At 49.8% G+C, this 17,217-nt stretch overlaps 1 protein-coding gene across 2 annotated transcripts; it reads right to left on the bottom strand.

The window, feature by feature from the left end:
- Positions 1-208: 208 nt before the first annotated feature.
- LOC144737453 (E3 ubiquitin/ISG15 ligase TRIM25-like) lies at positions 209-11,968 on the bottom strand. 2 transcript variants are annotated; one of them, XM_078620167.1, is made up of 6 exons: positions 9,068-11,968; positions 7,611-7,706; positions 6,045-6,278; positions 4,257-4,279; positions 3,809-3,903; positions 209-2,268 (listed from the first exon to the last, which is right to left on the bottom strand). In XM_078620167.1, exons 1-6 carry the CDS (start codon positions 9,626-9,628, stop codon positions 1,715-1,717), a joined length of 1,563 nt encoding a protein of 520 aa, XP_078476293.1. In that variant the 5' UTR covers positions 9,629-11,968; the 3' UTR covers positions 209-1,714. The 2 variants fall into 2 exon arrangements, with proteins under 2 accessions (XP_078476293.1, XP_078476294.1); XM_078620168.1 differs by lacking the exon at positions 6,045-6,278.
- Between the last annotated feature and the right edge of the window lie 5,249 nt (positions 11,969-17,217).

The following is a 17,217-nucleotide window of genomic DNA, read 5'->3' as shown; positions in this document are numbered from 1 at the left end:
CACTCACCCTAACCACTCACCCTAACCACTCTCACCACTCACCCTCACAACAACCACTCACCCTCACCGCTCACCACTCACCCTCACCACTCACCCTCACCACTCATCCTCATCAATCACACCCTCACCAATCACCACTCACCCTCACTGCTCACCCTCACTGCTCACCCTCACTGCTCACCCTCAGCACTCACCCTCACCCTCACCACTCACGCTCACCACTCACCACTACCATTCACCCTCACCACTCACTAATCACCACTCACAACCGCCACTCACCACTCAACCTCACCACTCACTCTCACCACTCACCCTCACCACTCACCCTCACCACTCACCCTCACAACAACCACTCACCCTCACCGCTCACCACTCACACTTACCACTCACACTCACCACTCATCCTCACCAATCACACCCTCACCAATCACCACTCACCCTTACTGCTCACCCTCACTGCTCGTCACCGCTCACCACTCAACCTCAGCACTCACCACTCACGCTCACCCTCACCATCACCCCTCACTAATTACCACTCACAACCACCACTCACCCTCACTACTCACCACTCATCCTCACCAATCACACACTCACCAATCACCGCTCACCCTCACCACTCACGCTCACCACTCACTAATCACCACTCACAACCGCCACTCACCCTCACCACTCACCCTCACCACTCACTCTCACCACTCACCCTCACCACTCACCCTCACAACAACCACTCACTCGTGTGAGGAGAACTGGCGGGCGCTCCCCACGCTCGCCCTTTTATACCCGTTTGTAACGGTCCTTATCCAATCCCACGCTCCCTCGTGGGACCCTCTGATTGGTTCTTCACAATCTGCGTTTTCGATCCTCTTTACCTCATCTAACCCCCTGGCCATTGGTCTGGCGGTAATCCGTGTTTACCATCCGCTCTCACCTCTCCCTGACCCCGGCCGTTGGTCCCAGAGTGGTAACACTGCATTGCCCCTCTAATACATAGTGGCCCCGCAGGTTACTGAATAGAGTGTCTAGCACCTCTATTATAGTAATGATGATGGAGTGATGGTAATGATGGTGGTGATCGTTGTGATGATAGTGACGATGTTGGTGATGGTTTTGGTGGTGTTGATAGTAATAATGATGGTGATGGTGGTTGATAGTGATGGTGGTGATGGTGATAATGATGGTGATGATGGTGAATCGTAGGGATGAGGAGGCATGGTGACGCGAGCACGCACTGCAGGTGAAGGAGTGACCACATGGACTTTGGGGCTGTACTGATTCCCCACTCAGATTTCATTAAAATCCCTCAATCTTCCGCACCGGCGATTTGTACTTGACAGGCGACATCGCTCACGCACACCAACCTGAACCTCACCCTCCCTTCTCACCCTACCCCTCCATGCTCACCTCACCCTTCCCTGAATTGTCACCTCACCCTCTGCTCACCGTCTCAATACCCACTCCTTCCCATCCTCTCCTCTCCTAACCCTCTCCTGACCCTTCACCCTCACCATCACCCTCCATGCTCACCTGCCACCTTCCCCTCCAATTTCCCCTCACCTTCTAAGGTTTTTTCGGTAAAGTCACCGAAAAAACCTAAGAATATGAATCCTTGCAGTCACGAAAGCTTCAAATCTAGAATTTCCCCTCACCCTCACTTCACACTCTCCTCAACATCCCCCCTCTCCTCTGTTTTTTGGGTTTTTGTCTCTCCCCATCCTCAGGATGCACGACTCAGATCCATGATCTTCAATGGTTCATTCAAACACCACACACACATCCCAGGGTAGAGAGGCTGCAAGAATATTTGCCGAACCTCGTGGATCACCTCCATGGAGTCGGCGCGGTAAAACGCCAGGAGCCCTTCCTCCCAGTGCAGCTGAAGCCTGATTCTGCGGGGGTAGGGGGCCCCCCTCACCGACAGTGCAGTCTTCACTCCACCATGAAACACTGAGAAGTTGTCGTCATATTTCTCTAAACACCAGGACGCGTCGCTCCCTCCCAGCAACGGTGCAGCACCACCACTCCCTTTCCGTGGGATCGTCCCGTACGCGACTCCAACCCGCCACCACCTCGCGTCCCCCACGTCCACCTCCCAGTAGTGGTGGCCCGACGAGAAGCTCACAGAGCACAGGGCTTGTGACCAGTAATCAAACCGGTGTGGATGATCGGGGCGACCCTGGGAGTCACGGGTCCGCGTCATCGTCCTGAGATCCGAGGAGATCTGGAGTTGGTTATGAGCTGAGTTTGTGTCGAGAGTCGGTGAGCGTCCGTCTGTGACAACAGCGATGACAACATCACTACAGAACACCGTCATCACCATCATCCACCATCACCACCATCAACATCACCATCACCAACCATTATCTTTACCATCACCTAAAACATCACAAACATCACCATCACCAACCATTCTTGCCATCAATATCATCAATGACAACAACATAAACATCACCATCACCACCATCATCAAAACTATGAACATCAACAACATCACTATCGCCATCAACAACATCACAACGATCACCACCACGAGCACCTTCACAAACAATCATCACCACCATCACTACCATCACATCGACCATCACCACTATCCCCATCACCCCAACTCATCACCATCTTCATCACCATCACCAACGCAACCAGCATCATTATAACCATCATAACGACCATCAAAACCATTGTCACGACCATCACTACCATTATCACCGTAACCAATATCATCATCACTACTTCTATCAGCGCCATCAGCAAAACCATCACAACCATCACCACCTATATTATCACCAATGTCACCATTATGACCATCACCACGACCAACACCATCATTCACCAATGCCATCACCGTCCCCATCACTCACATTATCACCAACATTAGCATCATTACCAACAACAACAACAGCCATTCGCCACTAAGTGGCGGTGACATCACCACGGGGCCTGTGCCAGGCTATGTGCACGTTGAGGCCACGTGAAGTGTAGAACGCCCACTGGCAGGAGGTCATGGAGCAGACCCAGGTGCCATGGGTCGACTGAGATGACTGGCCAATGTACCACTATCCTCATCACGACCACTATCACCATCATTATGACTATTACCAGCATCAGGAACTCATTTGAGGTTGAAACTGCCCAGTAGAGGCCCTGGACTGGATAAGATATCACCTGCAACTGATATTAGCCATGGTGGGTAATCAAACCCAGGTAACTGGGTTCGTAGTGCAGTGTGCTAACCACTATGCTACCGCTCCCCCCACCCATACACATTCACAGGCATGCACTGCATTTCAACATCACAATTACCCCTGACTCATGCTGATTATTTACGCAAGAACACCACACTGAGTATCATGGTGTTGTTCAGTAGTGTCCTGGAATGGGATGTGAACAAAGACAAAGATCCCCTGTTTAGCCTCAACAGACCATTGGGGCAAGTGCTGTTAGCGAGCGTCTATGAAGACCAGCACGGCACACGAGGCGGTGGATGGCCAGCACCACGCCCGACCACCTTTGTCTCTCTAGTGGCGATTTTGTTCAAACACCGCATCAAGTTCCATGATGTAAACGAAGATAAATATTCTCCGTGTTGCCTTAACAGACTGTCGGGGAAAACCAAAACCTTTGAAAGCTGGCACAGCACATGAGGGACTTGGTGGCCAGCACTACGCCTGGCCACCTTTGTCTCTCTAGTGGTGATGTTTACATACAAAACTAGGTAAGCATTTGAAGCTGAGTCGACCTCGTGCACACACACATGGTGATCATTTATTGTGAAGATGGCCCCATCACCCATGTTTCACACTGAATAACTCACACAGGAATTTGGCCACAGTTTCCTCGGTGCCTTTAAGCGAGGCAATGTCCTCTTGGCTAGGACATGAGGGTGGATCTGCTGTAACCCTCCCTGCCCTGTGAAAGCAAAACAGACATGGCTACTGTCTCACGCAGAGCATCGTCACTCACAGGACCATCACAACTCCATCACATAGACACGCATCACAGCATCATCACACAGCATCACCTCATAGCATTACTATCACCACACATAGCATCATCACATACAGCATCACCACACACACCATCACCACACACAGCATCATCACGCACATTATCACCACACAAACCATCACCACAAACACCATAGCCACACAAACCATCACCACAGACAGCATCCCCACACACAGCCAATGTCTCACTGCCCGCACCCCACACTCAGTCCCATGTTGTCATGTGTCGAGTCGTGAGTGAAAGTCGTCTTTTACCTGCACGTCTCCTCCAGGTGCCCCTGTGGGAGAAAGAGATGCGTTACTGTGACTCTACCTCCAATCCATTGTGATCAGTGGAGTTCCCACTGGAACATCGTGGGTGGAAAACACTGACTTATGGGGCGAATATTTCAGAGTGAGACCGATTCATAGTTAACAATAAACTACAATTTATTTTCCAGGTGTAATGCGAGCGTAAATGGGGTCGCTGCTGGGCTCTGGCCCAATCACACAGCCCGGGGTATTGGGGGGCGGAGCCCGGTATGGGGGGCGTGTGGGAGGGGCCGCCGTTCACCTCGGCTCCAATGGGAAGCGAAGTGAATGGAGGTGGAGCCAGCAGGGCAGTATGGGAAGGCCGGATCTGACGATCCGGAAGGGGAGGAGTCAGGGTCACATGGGAAAGAAGATATAGGTGGGAGCCTGGAAGGGATAGGGGTCAGTTGTTGGAGTGAAGAAGCGGGACCACGTTGGGTGGCCGCCGCGCCATCAGCCACGTGGCTGATGGGGCTTCGGCACACCGTTGGCCAGCGGTGTGCGGAGCGGGGAGGAGCAGAGTAACTGACGGGAGAGCGCATGCGGGGCGCGCGCGAGGAGGAGCTAACGAAGGAGCGTGCGCGGCACACGAGAGGAGCGTGCGCGGCACGCGAGAGGAGACGCTGGTCCCTTGTCAGGACCAGCGGGGTGTGAGGAAGAGTGGAGGAGCTGAGGAGGGAGCACGTGCGGGACGCGCGCGAGACGACGCTGGTGAGTGGAGGAGACCAGCGGGGTGCAGAGAAAGAACTTGAATAAAAGACCAACGGAGACCAGCAGTGCCTGACGGAGTCTTTAATTACACAGGTAAGGCCCACGGAGCTATATAGCTCTTTTTCAGAAGCGACCTGGCCACAAATGATAGCTCAACGAAGTTGTTCATGTCGTGGAAATTTCTAGCAGCCCAATACTCTAAACGCACGTTTTCAAATGTGGAGGGAAAAACTGGAGGACCCGGAGAAAAATCCATGCGACCATGGAGGGAGACATTTAAACTCCAAATATATAAGGACGTCAGGGTTGGGATTAAATCCCGGACCTTCGGTATACCAGGCGAGGTAGTTAACATCTCGCCACCCCCATGAGGACCAACACTAATTTGCAGGGCAAATATTTCAGAGTGAGACCGGTTGATATTGATCTGTGTTGAGAGGAATGTAGGACTAGAAGTTTCTGGAGTTACCAATGCACATGGTGCAGATCTTGTAGAAGTGATATCCAAGACACAATGATATCATTAATAAGTGTATGAGACCTATTTATTTTAACATCCCTGATATGAGCAATAAAGGTAGCGCATCCAAGTGGAGGTACACGAAGTAAGAAGGAGAGATTACATCGGGTCGTGAGCAGGCGCTGGTGGATTGTTGCATCGCGGCATCATGACATGTGGCAATGGCTTGGGGAGGCCTTCCTCAATAAGTGGATAGATTATGGCTGATGATAATCATGAATACCGTGTACATTGTTGTTGTATGGTTGATTTAAAAAGTGAAATTCCATTAACATTTAGTTTATATTCACAATGAAACAAACTTAATGGGAATCTGTTAAAGGACGAGAGAGAGAATTAATTTAACTGAGAAAATATAAGCTGGCCTTCCAAATATTAGCCACTGGAGCTGCGATGCGAGTCCAAGAGTGAAGCTGTGTTCTCAAGCCCAGGAGATGCGAGCTCTCATTCAGGAGCCTCCCTCTCCTGCTACTGGTAAGAGGGCTTTGTGCCAGTTGTGACACTGGAGACTCATCGCTCACCTGCAGGAATGCGAGCGAGTCCCTCTCCTGCGCTAGGACCTGCAGGTGAGTGGCTGCTGCCTGGAGCTCGCTGATCACCCCCTGGTAGTGAGCGATCGTCTTCTCGATCTGGGACAACAGCTTGCGCCCTTTCTGCTCCAGTTGCTCTAAAGCCGCCTTCTCCTCTGCATCCAACGTTGCTCTCGCGTGGGCGAATCTGACCGAGATTGTGGCCTTTTTATCTGTCATGGATCCCTGCAAAGAGAAATAAATGCCACCTCTGTTTATTAAATGTCTGGTCCTTTGTGAAATGACATTCAGGTGTCCAGAGTCTGCAGCACTGAGCCCTCCTTCTTCCTCTGATAGTGCTGCTGTGCATTGTCAGTACAACACGATTCGGAGGCAATGAAGCATTGAAATAATCAAATATCATCAGGAGTACATTTAGAGTCTGTGCCATTCTCATTGCGCAAGGCTATCAGGACGATGCTTTGTTTGCCTTCGAATGAAGTGAAGATAAATCTGGAATTTGCCTTCAGCAATTTGAGCCATAAGGAATTTTGAAGTTAGGCCAATTCCTCTTCAAATGAATATTCTGCATGTGAGAGAAACCCACATATGTGTAATAAAAGACTCCGTCAGGCACTGCTGGTCTCCGTTTGTCTTTTATTCAGGTTTTTCTCCGCACCCCACTGGCCTCCTCACGGACCAGTGTCGTCTCGCGCGCGCCCCACACACTTTCCCTCTCGCGTGCCACGCACGCTCTCTCTCGCGTGCCACGCACGCCCCTCTGTTAGCTCCTCTATTCTCGCACTCCGCACACCGCTGGCCGACGGCGTGCTGAGGTCCTTCGCCACGTGGCCGATGGCGCGGATCTTTTCCTCACCAACCAACATGGCTCAGCCTCTTAACTTCCCCGACTGCCCCGATCTCTTCTGGGCTCCCACTTATATCCATTCCCCCCACGTTACCCTGACTCCCGCCTGCCGGATCGTCATATCCGGCCTTCCCATACTACCCCGATGGCTCCGCCCCCATTCACCTCGCCTCCCATTGGAGCCGAGGTGAACGGTGGCCCCTCCCACACGCCCCGCAGACCAGGCTCCACCCCCCAATGCCCCGGGCCGCGTGATTGGACCAGAGGCCAGCAACAACCCCATTTACGATCGCATTACATATGTATGGATGAAGAGAGGGGATCATGAAACCAGTTTCTATACTGGCACCTGGCTACTCTAACGTCTAATTGGTTTCACATCGGTGTGATCCACCAACTTTTCCACCAGAGTACTAGATAAGAGGTACTTACCACCTCATCTGACCAATATAGATTACAGACATTGAAGTGGTAAGTTGTATGGAGATATTGGAATGTGGAATTTCCACCACTGATTGAGCTTCTCAGTGGAGATGAGAACCACCTCGTTGCTCGTCCTGATTATTGAGGCGCATTAACCGTTATGTCTTTAGTCCCACAATGTGTTTAGAGCCAATGGAAGTCCACGTGAATGAATAGAGTTGTCCTCCATCACAAACCCTACTCAGGGTGGAGTCATGGGGTCACCGAGTCCGGCCCAGACACGGTACCTGCACGTCTTTGCGAGCGGCCTCCATCTGCCTCACGGACTCCTCCACCTCCCTCCTCTTCTCCTCCACCGCCCGCGTCTCCTCTCCCACTTGTTTCTGTGAGAGACGTCACCGGGGGAGACTCCACTCACTCTCTGATCGTCCCCTCTCACCCCCACTCCACACAGACCCCTCCAGAGTGATGGGGGCAGTAGCCCCGGTGCAGCGATGGAGGCTGGGGGATCAAGCGCTGCAGGGAACTGATTTCACGAAGAGCTCAAACGTGCGCAGGTCTACCTAAGTGTGGGTAGGGCTGCCTGAGCAGTGAGTGGAGCGACCTGAGCAGTGGGCGGAGCTACTTGAGCAGTGTGTGGGGCTACCTGAGTAGTGGGTGGGGCTACTTGAGCAATGGTTGGGGCTACCTGAGCAGTGGACGGGGCTACAGGAGAAGTGGTCTGGGCTACCCGAGTAATGCGCGGGAGTTACCCGAGTGGTGGGCGGGGCTACTGGAGTGGTGGGCGGGGCTATCTGAGTAGTTGCTGGACAGGGCAAATCAGCGGCGAGATGTTATCTGCCTTGCCTGCAATACAGGAGGACGTGGGTTCGAACCCGTGCCTGATGCCTGTTTATGCAGTTTGCATGTCTCTCTCCATGGTCGCATGGATCTTTCTCTGGGCCCTCCAGTTTTTATGTCCACGTTTTGGAAAGTGCGTTTAGAGCATTTGGCTGCTATACATTTAGACCTGATAAGCCACATTGTTGAGCTGTAATTTGTGGCCAGGTTTGCCTGTGAAAAAGAGCTACATAGCTCACTGAGCTTCACTTGGTGAAATAAAAAAAAGTTTTAGTTAAGTTTTACATGGCACAAGGAACTGCTGCTATTTGACTGTTGAGCGTCAGAGAAATTCGGTAGAGAGAATATTAATGAAAATATAAATGCAGTCACGAATTACTTGGTCCGTCAAAATCAAGCAACATTTCTGGAACGCCACTTCCAGTGACCCGGTAGCTGCTGTAGAGTGCGGCACTAAACTGGGACAGACCGGCACGAGGCTACTAAGCGGTGAGCACTGTGGCTCACGCAGTCCCAGTCGTTTTACATTTCGTTTACATTTTGGGGAATGCTCCTCCATTCCACAAACCACTTTTTTGTATACAAACCACAGTCTATGCACTCACCTCATTTCGAGAAATTATTGTATGCATTATAGTCCTTCAGTTTTATAAAATATACTAAGAGCACATTTATAAATTTGTCAGATAACAGGATTGATAATAACATGTTTTAGTATTATTTCTGCACTATGACAACCTCAGCATACTTTATATTAAATAAAGGTTGTTAAAATTTGAAAAAACAATGGGAAGCTGAGAGAGGAATGATATAATATTTATTTGGATATCATTGTTCAGTTTGTACTGGGACATGATGACTTCATGCAGGAGGAGCTCCCGCTCACACACGCAGACCACCTCACCTCCCGTGTCTTGTGCTCATCCTCCAGCATAGCCACATCATGGCCCTTGTGGTCTCCTGCGATGATGCAGGTTGTGCAGATCAAGCTCTCGTCCTGTCGGCAGTAAAACTTGATCCTCTTTCTGTGCGGCTTGCATTTGCGGATCTCAGGATTCGTGTCTGGATCCACAAGAATGTGGCTCCTTAACTTCGGGTTCTCCTGATGAGGCTTTACATGAGTCACACAGTAGGACATATCACACCTGAGGCAGGTCTTCGAGGCAGCGGTCGTGCCATCGTTGCAGAAGTCACACAAGACTGCGGTGGCCATTTTATCTGCAGCACTGCGCTGCTCCACCAGGTTGGCGAGTGTGAAGTTCTTGCTCAGCTGGGGCCTCTGAGGGAAAGTCACTCGACACTGTGGGCAGGAGAAGAACTTGGCCACATCCCAGGCGCCCTCCACGCACTCGAGGCAGAACGAGTGGCCGCAGCTGAGCGTGCAGGGGCAGCTGAAGGCGTCCAGACAGATGGGGCAGGTCAACTCCCCTGGAGCCTCGCTACCACTGGGAGCCGCACTCGCCATGATCCTGGGGCTCCACTCAGAGATAGGCGCTGGCTGTTGTACAGGCAGTCTCTGGCTGTAACTCAGGCAGGCTGGCTGTAGCACAGACAGTCAATGGCTGTAGCTCCGGCAGTATCTAGCAATAGCTCACGCAGTCTCTGGCTGTAGCTCAGACAGTCTCTGGCGACATCTGAGGCACTAAACTAGGAACAAGCCACGTAAATGTGAGGCAGGTTAAAGTACAAACTCTTTTAGTTTGATTTGCATATCATGAGGCGCGCCCTGGAATGTGTTGACTTTTGACCAGGCAGAGACGTCTCGGTGCCAGAAGTAGCTAAATAAAGACTCAGCTCACCTTATCTCAATGTACCTCATCTCAACTAACCTATTGTCAACTCACCTTGTGTCAACTCATCTCATTCTCAACACACTTCTGTGAAGGTTGGACAATCAACAGCTACCCTCCAATTACAAACTCACGAGCCCCACCGTCACGCAGAGATAACGTAAGTTTTCCCATAACAAAGTTGAACTCACCTATCAAGCTCCAAATAATCGTGACCCTTAAAGACACGAATATCAGAACAGTTGAGCACCAACAAATCCTGGCGCGTCCTTTCCAGACAGTCCAAAAAAGACGTCGGAGTTGCAGTTGAAAATGTCCCTCCAGCCTAAGTTCCACTCTTCTTAAGTTCAGTCTCAAAGAGGTCCACAGGGTTCATGAAGTTTGTCCAAAACATTGGCCACAAATAATGAGCCTGGCTCGGTGCACCGCCAGGGACTCGCCACTCAAAGCAGGTGGCCTCCATGGGCACTGCAGGTGTCCTCAACAGTCTGAAACGAAAATAACTGCTGCAGGGTTGTGATTGGGTTTCTCGCACATTTGAAGAGGAATTGGCTGAACGTCCCAAAACAATATTTGAAAAGTGACTCATTGAGGCTTTACTTGTTGAACGACAATTTACGCAGATTTCCCTTTGCTGAAAGTGACATATACGTTATAAAAAGATGGCGACCTCTAGGGCAGTGGCGTCGCCATCCACTAGTCGAGTGGTGGCTTGAGTGCTGCCTCGGCGAGCCTCGCTGCGTCTGTCAACAGCGGTGTTCATCTCAACAACTTATTTTATATTCAGAGCACACCTTTTCTCAATGTGCTTAACATAGTTAAAAAGAAAGGATACACCATACAGTATGGATGGCAGGGACGTGTTAGAGGCTGAGGAATGGGTGACTGCGATAGGGGATCCTTAGAGATTATGAAAGCGTAGGGGGAGGGAAGAGGAAGAATTTCGATTTAAAGCTTTCGTGACTGCAGGGATTCATCTTCTTTGTTCTTTTGGTAAAGTCACGTAGAAGGGAAGTAATAAAATAATAAAAAGAAAACATAATAAAACAATTCTCACGACGTTTCGGCCACAACGCAAGCAGCCGTCCTCAGGCAAAGAATGAGACATTATCAAGCTAGGAGCTTATATAGGTGTAGCGAGGAGGAGCGCCTTAACAAAAGAATGTGCATATGAAGAGGAATTTAGCATACCAATGGGCAATGCGTAGGAGGGGGGCGGAGGGGTTTCAAAGTCCCATTATGCCCATGCATTATGCAGGATCAACAGCACCACGGGGGGGGCGCAAGGAACAGCGTTAATAAAGGAAAGGAATGTTAATGATATGTAGCTGCATTTACCAAACAACCACGTAGAAAACCAAAGTAAAAACTACATAAAAAACTAAAATATAAACTGATACTTACTATACTCTACAATAAACTAGGTTGCCTCTGTGGTAGCAGTTACATTGGGGAAACCAAACGACACGTCTCAGACCGCATTCGTGAACATAAAGCTGATCTAAAACACGGTAGGACAAACACCTCAGCCGTGGCAGACCACTGTTACAACTCAGTGGGCTCACATGACATTGACTTCTCCAAGACGGAGGTTCTCTGCAAGCCATCTGGCTATCATGAGAGATTCGTTCATGAGGCGATCCACATATACAAACACAGAGACAATTTTAACCGAGAAGATGGATTCAGGCTTAGCAATCATTGGAAGGACGTAATAAACCATTTCGATACACATTAGGGTGAGTTGAATAATACATAGTGTTATATTAAAATGTATAAAGTATAGGGTGGTTTACAGCAATACAGTATATAATTCAATGTTGGGTTTATCTATGGCAGTATATAGTACTGTATATGCTAAGAGAATAAAGTTTAGATGGAAGTATATTATATACTTCTTACGACGTAGAATTGTAATTTATTATTTGTTGTTAGTAACTCAGCTTATTGTAGAGTATAGTAAGTATCAGTTTATATTTTAGTTTTTTATGTAGTTTTTACTTTGGTTTTCTACGTGGTTGTTTGGTAAATGCAGCTACATATCATTAACATTCCTTTCCTTTATTAACGCTGTTCCTTGCGCCCCCCCGTGGTGCTGTTGATCCTGCATAATGCATGGGCATAATGGGACTTTGAAACCCCTCCGCCCCCCTCCTACGCATTGCCCATTGGTATGCTAAATTCCTCTTCATATGCACATTCTTTTGTTAAGGCGCTCCTCCTCGCTACACCTATATAAGCTCCTAGATTGATAATGTCTCATTCTTCGCCTGAGGACGGCTGCTTGCGTTGTGGCCGAAACGTCGTGAGAATTGTTTTATTATGTTGTATTTTTATTATTTTATTACTTCCCTTCTACGTGACTACCGAAAGAACCAAGAAGAAGAGGAAGAATGTGACGGTGGGTAAACAACTCTAGCGTCACTACATGATTACCTCCACCATGGTGACCTATTTTTCAGGCCGATCGGCTCCACAATGCGGAATAAGCAACGGCATCCATGGACCAGGCTTTTAAGCGATGAAGCAAGTTTATGTTGGGGCCGCTGGTCTCCGAGGTCCCTCCTTGCTTCATGCCGATGGCTGTGGCTCCGCCGTTTGTCGACCCCTCGCTACTCTGCGAGCAGCTGCTGCCGTCGCTGGGCTCATCGCCCGACGGCTCCCCTCCCTGGTCCGTCCCTCCGCGAGCTATTGTGAGAGGCATAGCTCGCCGCCCACTCTCGTTCACCTGTAAACGCTGCGTTGTCTCTCCACCAATCACGCGCTCTAAACGGGGGTCAGGGGTTGGAGAGCGAATTACGCTGCCCTCACACCATGCGAGTCCCTGCGGCGATAGACGGAGCGGGTACCTGTGGACGCACCGACCCCTTCCCCCACGCTACGAGCGCACACACCTGCACACACGCGACACCCACTCGTGCGCCGCTCTACACAGCGCTCCCACGTGGCGAGCCACTGTGTACACAGCACCACACGCGTTCCCACTTCTCAGCGAGATCACACGGGGACACGATCAGCTATTGATGATTTATTGTTTGCTACCTGGGAATGGTTGTTGAGTCAGTATGAATCGACGAGGCTGGCCTATTCTACTACCCCTGGACCTATTCCCTATTTATCGGCTATGATCCTAATTCACCTTCTTACTCACTGTTAGGTGCCCACGGCGGTCCGTTGATCCAGCGCTCGCAGCGTACCTCGATGCGTCTCACGGACGTCCGGGTCGCTGGGCTGGAGAGCGTCTTGTCGCCTGGTGCTGGAGTAAGAGAGAGATCTCCCCTTTACGCCCCCTTCTTATCCTTCCTACATCAAAGGGATGCGGCTCCGAGCGTGGTGGTGGCCCCCCTCCCAGTTTTTCTTTAACAATGGACGCGCGCCCGTCAGCGCGCGTGTGTCGGTTCCGGGCGCCCTTCTATGCTAATCAGATGCGCTGTGTGTGCGGCGTTAATTCTAATTAATCCCTTTCTCATGCATGGCGCCTTGGTCATGCACATTATGCAGCGGCGTCCATCACAATGGCCTGCTGTGGAAGTTAAGCGCGGAGCCTCCGCATGTCTCCACCACCTGCCCCATCAATTGCGCACTATGCGCCCGAGTCGCCTCTCTGATTATTTGCAATTCCAGCCCTATCCTTTAACTTCCTTACCAATGGCACCTACGCACTCGAGCCCGCTTTGGCACGCTAAACTATGCCGCCCCGTCCCTCCTCTGCCTGTGTGTGGGGGAATGCGTTTCAACCGCGGTGGCCGAATTCCCTTTGCCGCGACCATACCATCTTAAGGCCGGTCGCAGCGCCGCGGTGCGAAGTAGCGTCGGGGGAGGTCGTCCAATTCCCTGGTCGCCGGAAACCGTGAAAGTTAATCCCGATAAGGGTTTCTCGGATTAAAACCGGTCGGCCCGGTGACCTCCCCTCGGAGCTCTATGGGGGGGGGGGGGGGGGGGGGAATGCGTGCGGGTGTGTTCATGTGAGGTGAGGTGAGGGGGACGAGGGGTTGGCTCCATCGCTTGGTGGTGGCGAGGTCGGGGATGGGGCGCCTGCCGAACGGCTTCGTGGCGGCGGCATCACATTTACTTCTGTGCTTAGGCCAGGTTACAGACAGTAGAGTGAGATGTGTGAAGGCCCACCAACACGGCCCCACACCCACAGAACACACAATTCAACACAGACACACGGGTCTATCTAAACCCACTCACACCTATGACCCTGTGTAATCCCAACATACACACACACGCACAATCTCATTAGTGGTGGTCGTTATGCGTTTCACCATTTCACACACATCACCAAAACCAACTCTAATGTCCACATGTAATGTAGACAGTCTGCGAACATCCCTGAATAACCGTACCACGTATTCAATCCACGGGACCGGGAAACCAGCACCGCGGTTGTAGGCATCAGTCCAAGAGGCCTACAGTGGGCTGGATCTTGAGCCCTGCCTTCTCCCTTCTGATCTTCACACCAGGCTGTGGGTCTTTGCTCCCACCTCAGGGGGAGCTGCCTTGCACGCTCAGCTCACTGCTGCTGGTGCTGCTGCTGCTCCCACTGGTGCCGCTGCCTCCTCCACTGTGGCTGCTGCTTCTCCCGCTGGTGCTGCTTCTTTTGCTGGTGCGGCTCTAACAGTCAACCTCCTTGTATACTGGAAGGTGCCAATGGGTTTTGGCCACCCGGCCCCTAGCCACATCCAAATAATTTCAGTTTCAAATGGACCGGAAACCAGTCGAGTCAGACGACTGTACCATCATTGAACACCACTGTGAACCACGTTATATTGTATCCGTGACAAGGAGATAGGGTAATGAAGAAGAGGTCAGGCTTTACTATAGAGAAAGAAAGAGGGTAATAAGTGAGGCTGCTTCATGTACAGGGTCAGTGTAGAGTCTATGAACAGTGTTGAGTCTTTGGGCAGTGTTGAGTCTTTGGGCAGCATTGAGTCTATGGGCAGTGTTGGGTCTATGGGCAGTGCTGTTCAATGTACAGGAGATCTTTATCCAGTAGAGGGTCCAAAGAGGAATAAGGATCGATAACGGGATTGAGTACGGGGAGAAAGAGGCATAGAGAGACAGGGACTCAAACTACACCATCGCACCCTGTCCTCAACTCATTTACTCATCATCTCACCCACTCATCCATTCACTTCGTCATTCACTCACTCTTCATCTCACTCACTTTTCCTACCATCTCACTATTTCACCCTCTCGCCATCTCTGTCACTCAATTACCCCTTCATTCACTCATTCACTCACCCACCAACTCACTTATCACTCACCACTATCTCACTCAACCACCTACAATCTCAGGAACTAATTCACCCACTTACTCATTCACGCATTAATTAAATCATGCAGACACCCACCATCTGAGTCATTTGCTCACTCATTCTCTCACTCAGGATCTTAATAACTTATTCACCCACTCACTCATTCACTTACCCACGCACTCACTCAACCACCATATCACACTCTCATGCACAATCCCACTCGCTAACATATGCATGTCACAAGACGCCCCCTGGTAAGTGCCGACGTCTCAGCGCCAGGGGTTGCTGGACAAAGTCCATCTCATCTAACCTCATGTCAACTCACCTAATCTCAAATAACCTCTTGTAAACTCATCTCATGTCACATCATTGTCACACACCTCATCTCACCTCAATTCAACTCACTTCATCTCAATTCACCTCATCCCCACCATCTCAACTCACCTCACCCTCACATACCTCACCTTCAAATCACCTCACCCACCCACTCACTCACCTAATAATTCGCTCGTGCTCCATTTCAAACATTCACTCACCATCTCACTCTCAACTGGCTAAAGAAATAAACTCCTCGTGGAGCTGCCCATAAACCGTTTCATAACAAAGCGACATTGTAACAAAGCGATGAATTACTACAATGACCACAACCCACCAACACCTGAAAACACCATCTGCTACACGGTGCACGTTAACGAGCCCATGCATTGACACTTTCATAGTTTCACAGAAAGACCCATAGACTCACATAGACACCCATAGACTCACCATACAGAGACCCATAGACTCACATTGACACCCATAGACTCACCATACAGAGACACAGACTCACATAGACACCCATCGACTCATCGGAGTGACCCCATATAATCACCGTGCAGAAACCCATAGACTCACATAGAGACCCGTAGACTCACAACACTGAAATCCATAGACTCATCAGAGAGACCCCATAGACTCACCATGCAGAGACCCATAGACTCACCACACAATGAAGTAGGCATCAGCACATATTCCAACAGAACGGGCACGGTTCAGGGGACGGAAAACAACAAAAATGAAATTAGGGAAAAAAAACTCGTTTTTCAATGCACACACTTTTATTTGCATTCAAACGTAGAAAATAAATTATTTTGACCCCAGAATTGATTAAATTTTAATCAAGTGGGTGGCTTGCATAAAGAAATTTAAACTAATATCGAAAGTAAACCACTCACTTTTATTCAGGAGATTAAATTGATTTATTCTGGTCTGTTCGCTGATGTTGTTCCCTTTGCTCCACAAGAATGTGAATCACAGAAATGATATTTGTCACCATTCTGGATCACCGCATAGCATTTCCAGTTTGCTATCAAAATTCCAGCACCATGATGATTGAACAGCTGTTTCAAACCGTTCAGCAACTTGAAGCCAATTTCAGGAATGTTCCGTTTGTCATCCAGATTCATGAAAGTTGATGGAGCATTATCATGCACTATTGAGAACGAGTCGTAGAACATGATGACGTCGATCTGGATGACATCGAAGTTTTTTTACGTCCAGGAAGCTGAACTCTGGTATGTTGATGTTGGGCATAGCGACCAGCATTCTAATTATTTAGTAAAAATTGTTTCCTTCAATCAGCACTTGGTTGTAGATGTTATTGCTCCACATCGATGATGGAAACAAGCGGGACTCAACAATTGATGAGAGTGCCATGGCGTTTCATTGTGTTCCAGCTGAGGAATTATTCAAGAAACCAGCATTAGCTTGGTTCCATGAAGTACGAATCAGTCGGGAATGATAATTGAGCCTGAAGTAAGCATCAAGTTCAAACAGTTCTTCTTGTTCCGCTCTCTCTTGTCGCACAATTGCGTTTTGCTGCAGATTGGTATCATCGGTAATGTGCTGGACATCTCTGTAGCGTGGATATTTGTTGATGAGCCAGTTCAGGATCCTATTTACACGTTCTGTCGAAATCGAGAACTGGCGATGTAAAGATTTTCCACCTCGTCTTTGACAAGAAC

The sequence above is a fragment of the Lampetra planeri genome, chromosome 69, assembly GCF_965212315.1.
Source record: "Lampetra planeri chromosome 69, kcLamPlan1.2.h2, whole genome shotgun sequence".
Classification (NCBI taxonomy): domain Eukaryota; kingdom Metazoa; phylum Chordata; class Hyperoartia; order Petromyzontiformes; family Petromyzontidae; genus Lampetra; species Lampetra planeri.
This window is presented reverse-complemented; position numbering and strand designations above follow the sequence as displayed.

Bases quoted from the DNA above. Each gene is read 5' to 3' on its own strand.
- LOC144737453 (XM_078620167.1), bottom strand. From the start codon at position 9,628: ATGGCGAGTGCGGCTCCCAGTGGTAGCGAGGCTCCAGGGGAGTTGACC. The intron at 6,279-7,610 runs GTACCGTGTCTG...TTCTCTTTGCAG, and splicing joins CCGCTCGCAAAGACGTGCAG to GGATCCATGACAGATAAAAA. The intron at 4,280-6,044 runs GTGAGCGATGAG...TTTCTCCCACAG, and splicing joins ACTCGCTCGCATTCCTGCAG to GGGCACCTGGAGGAGACGTG.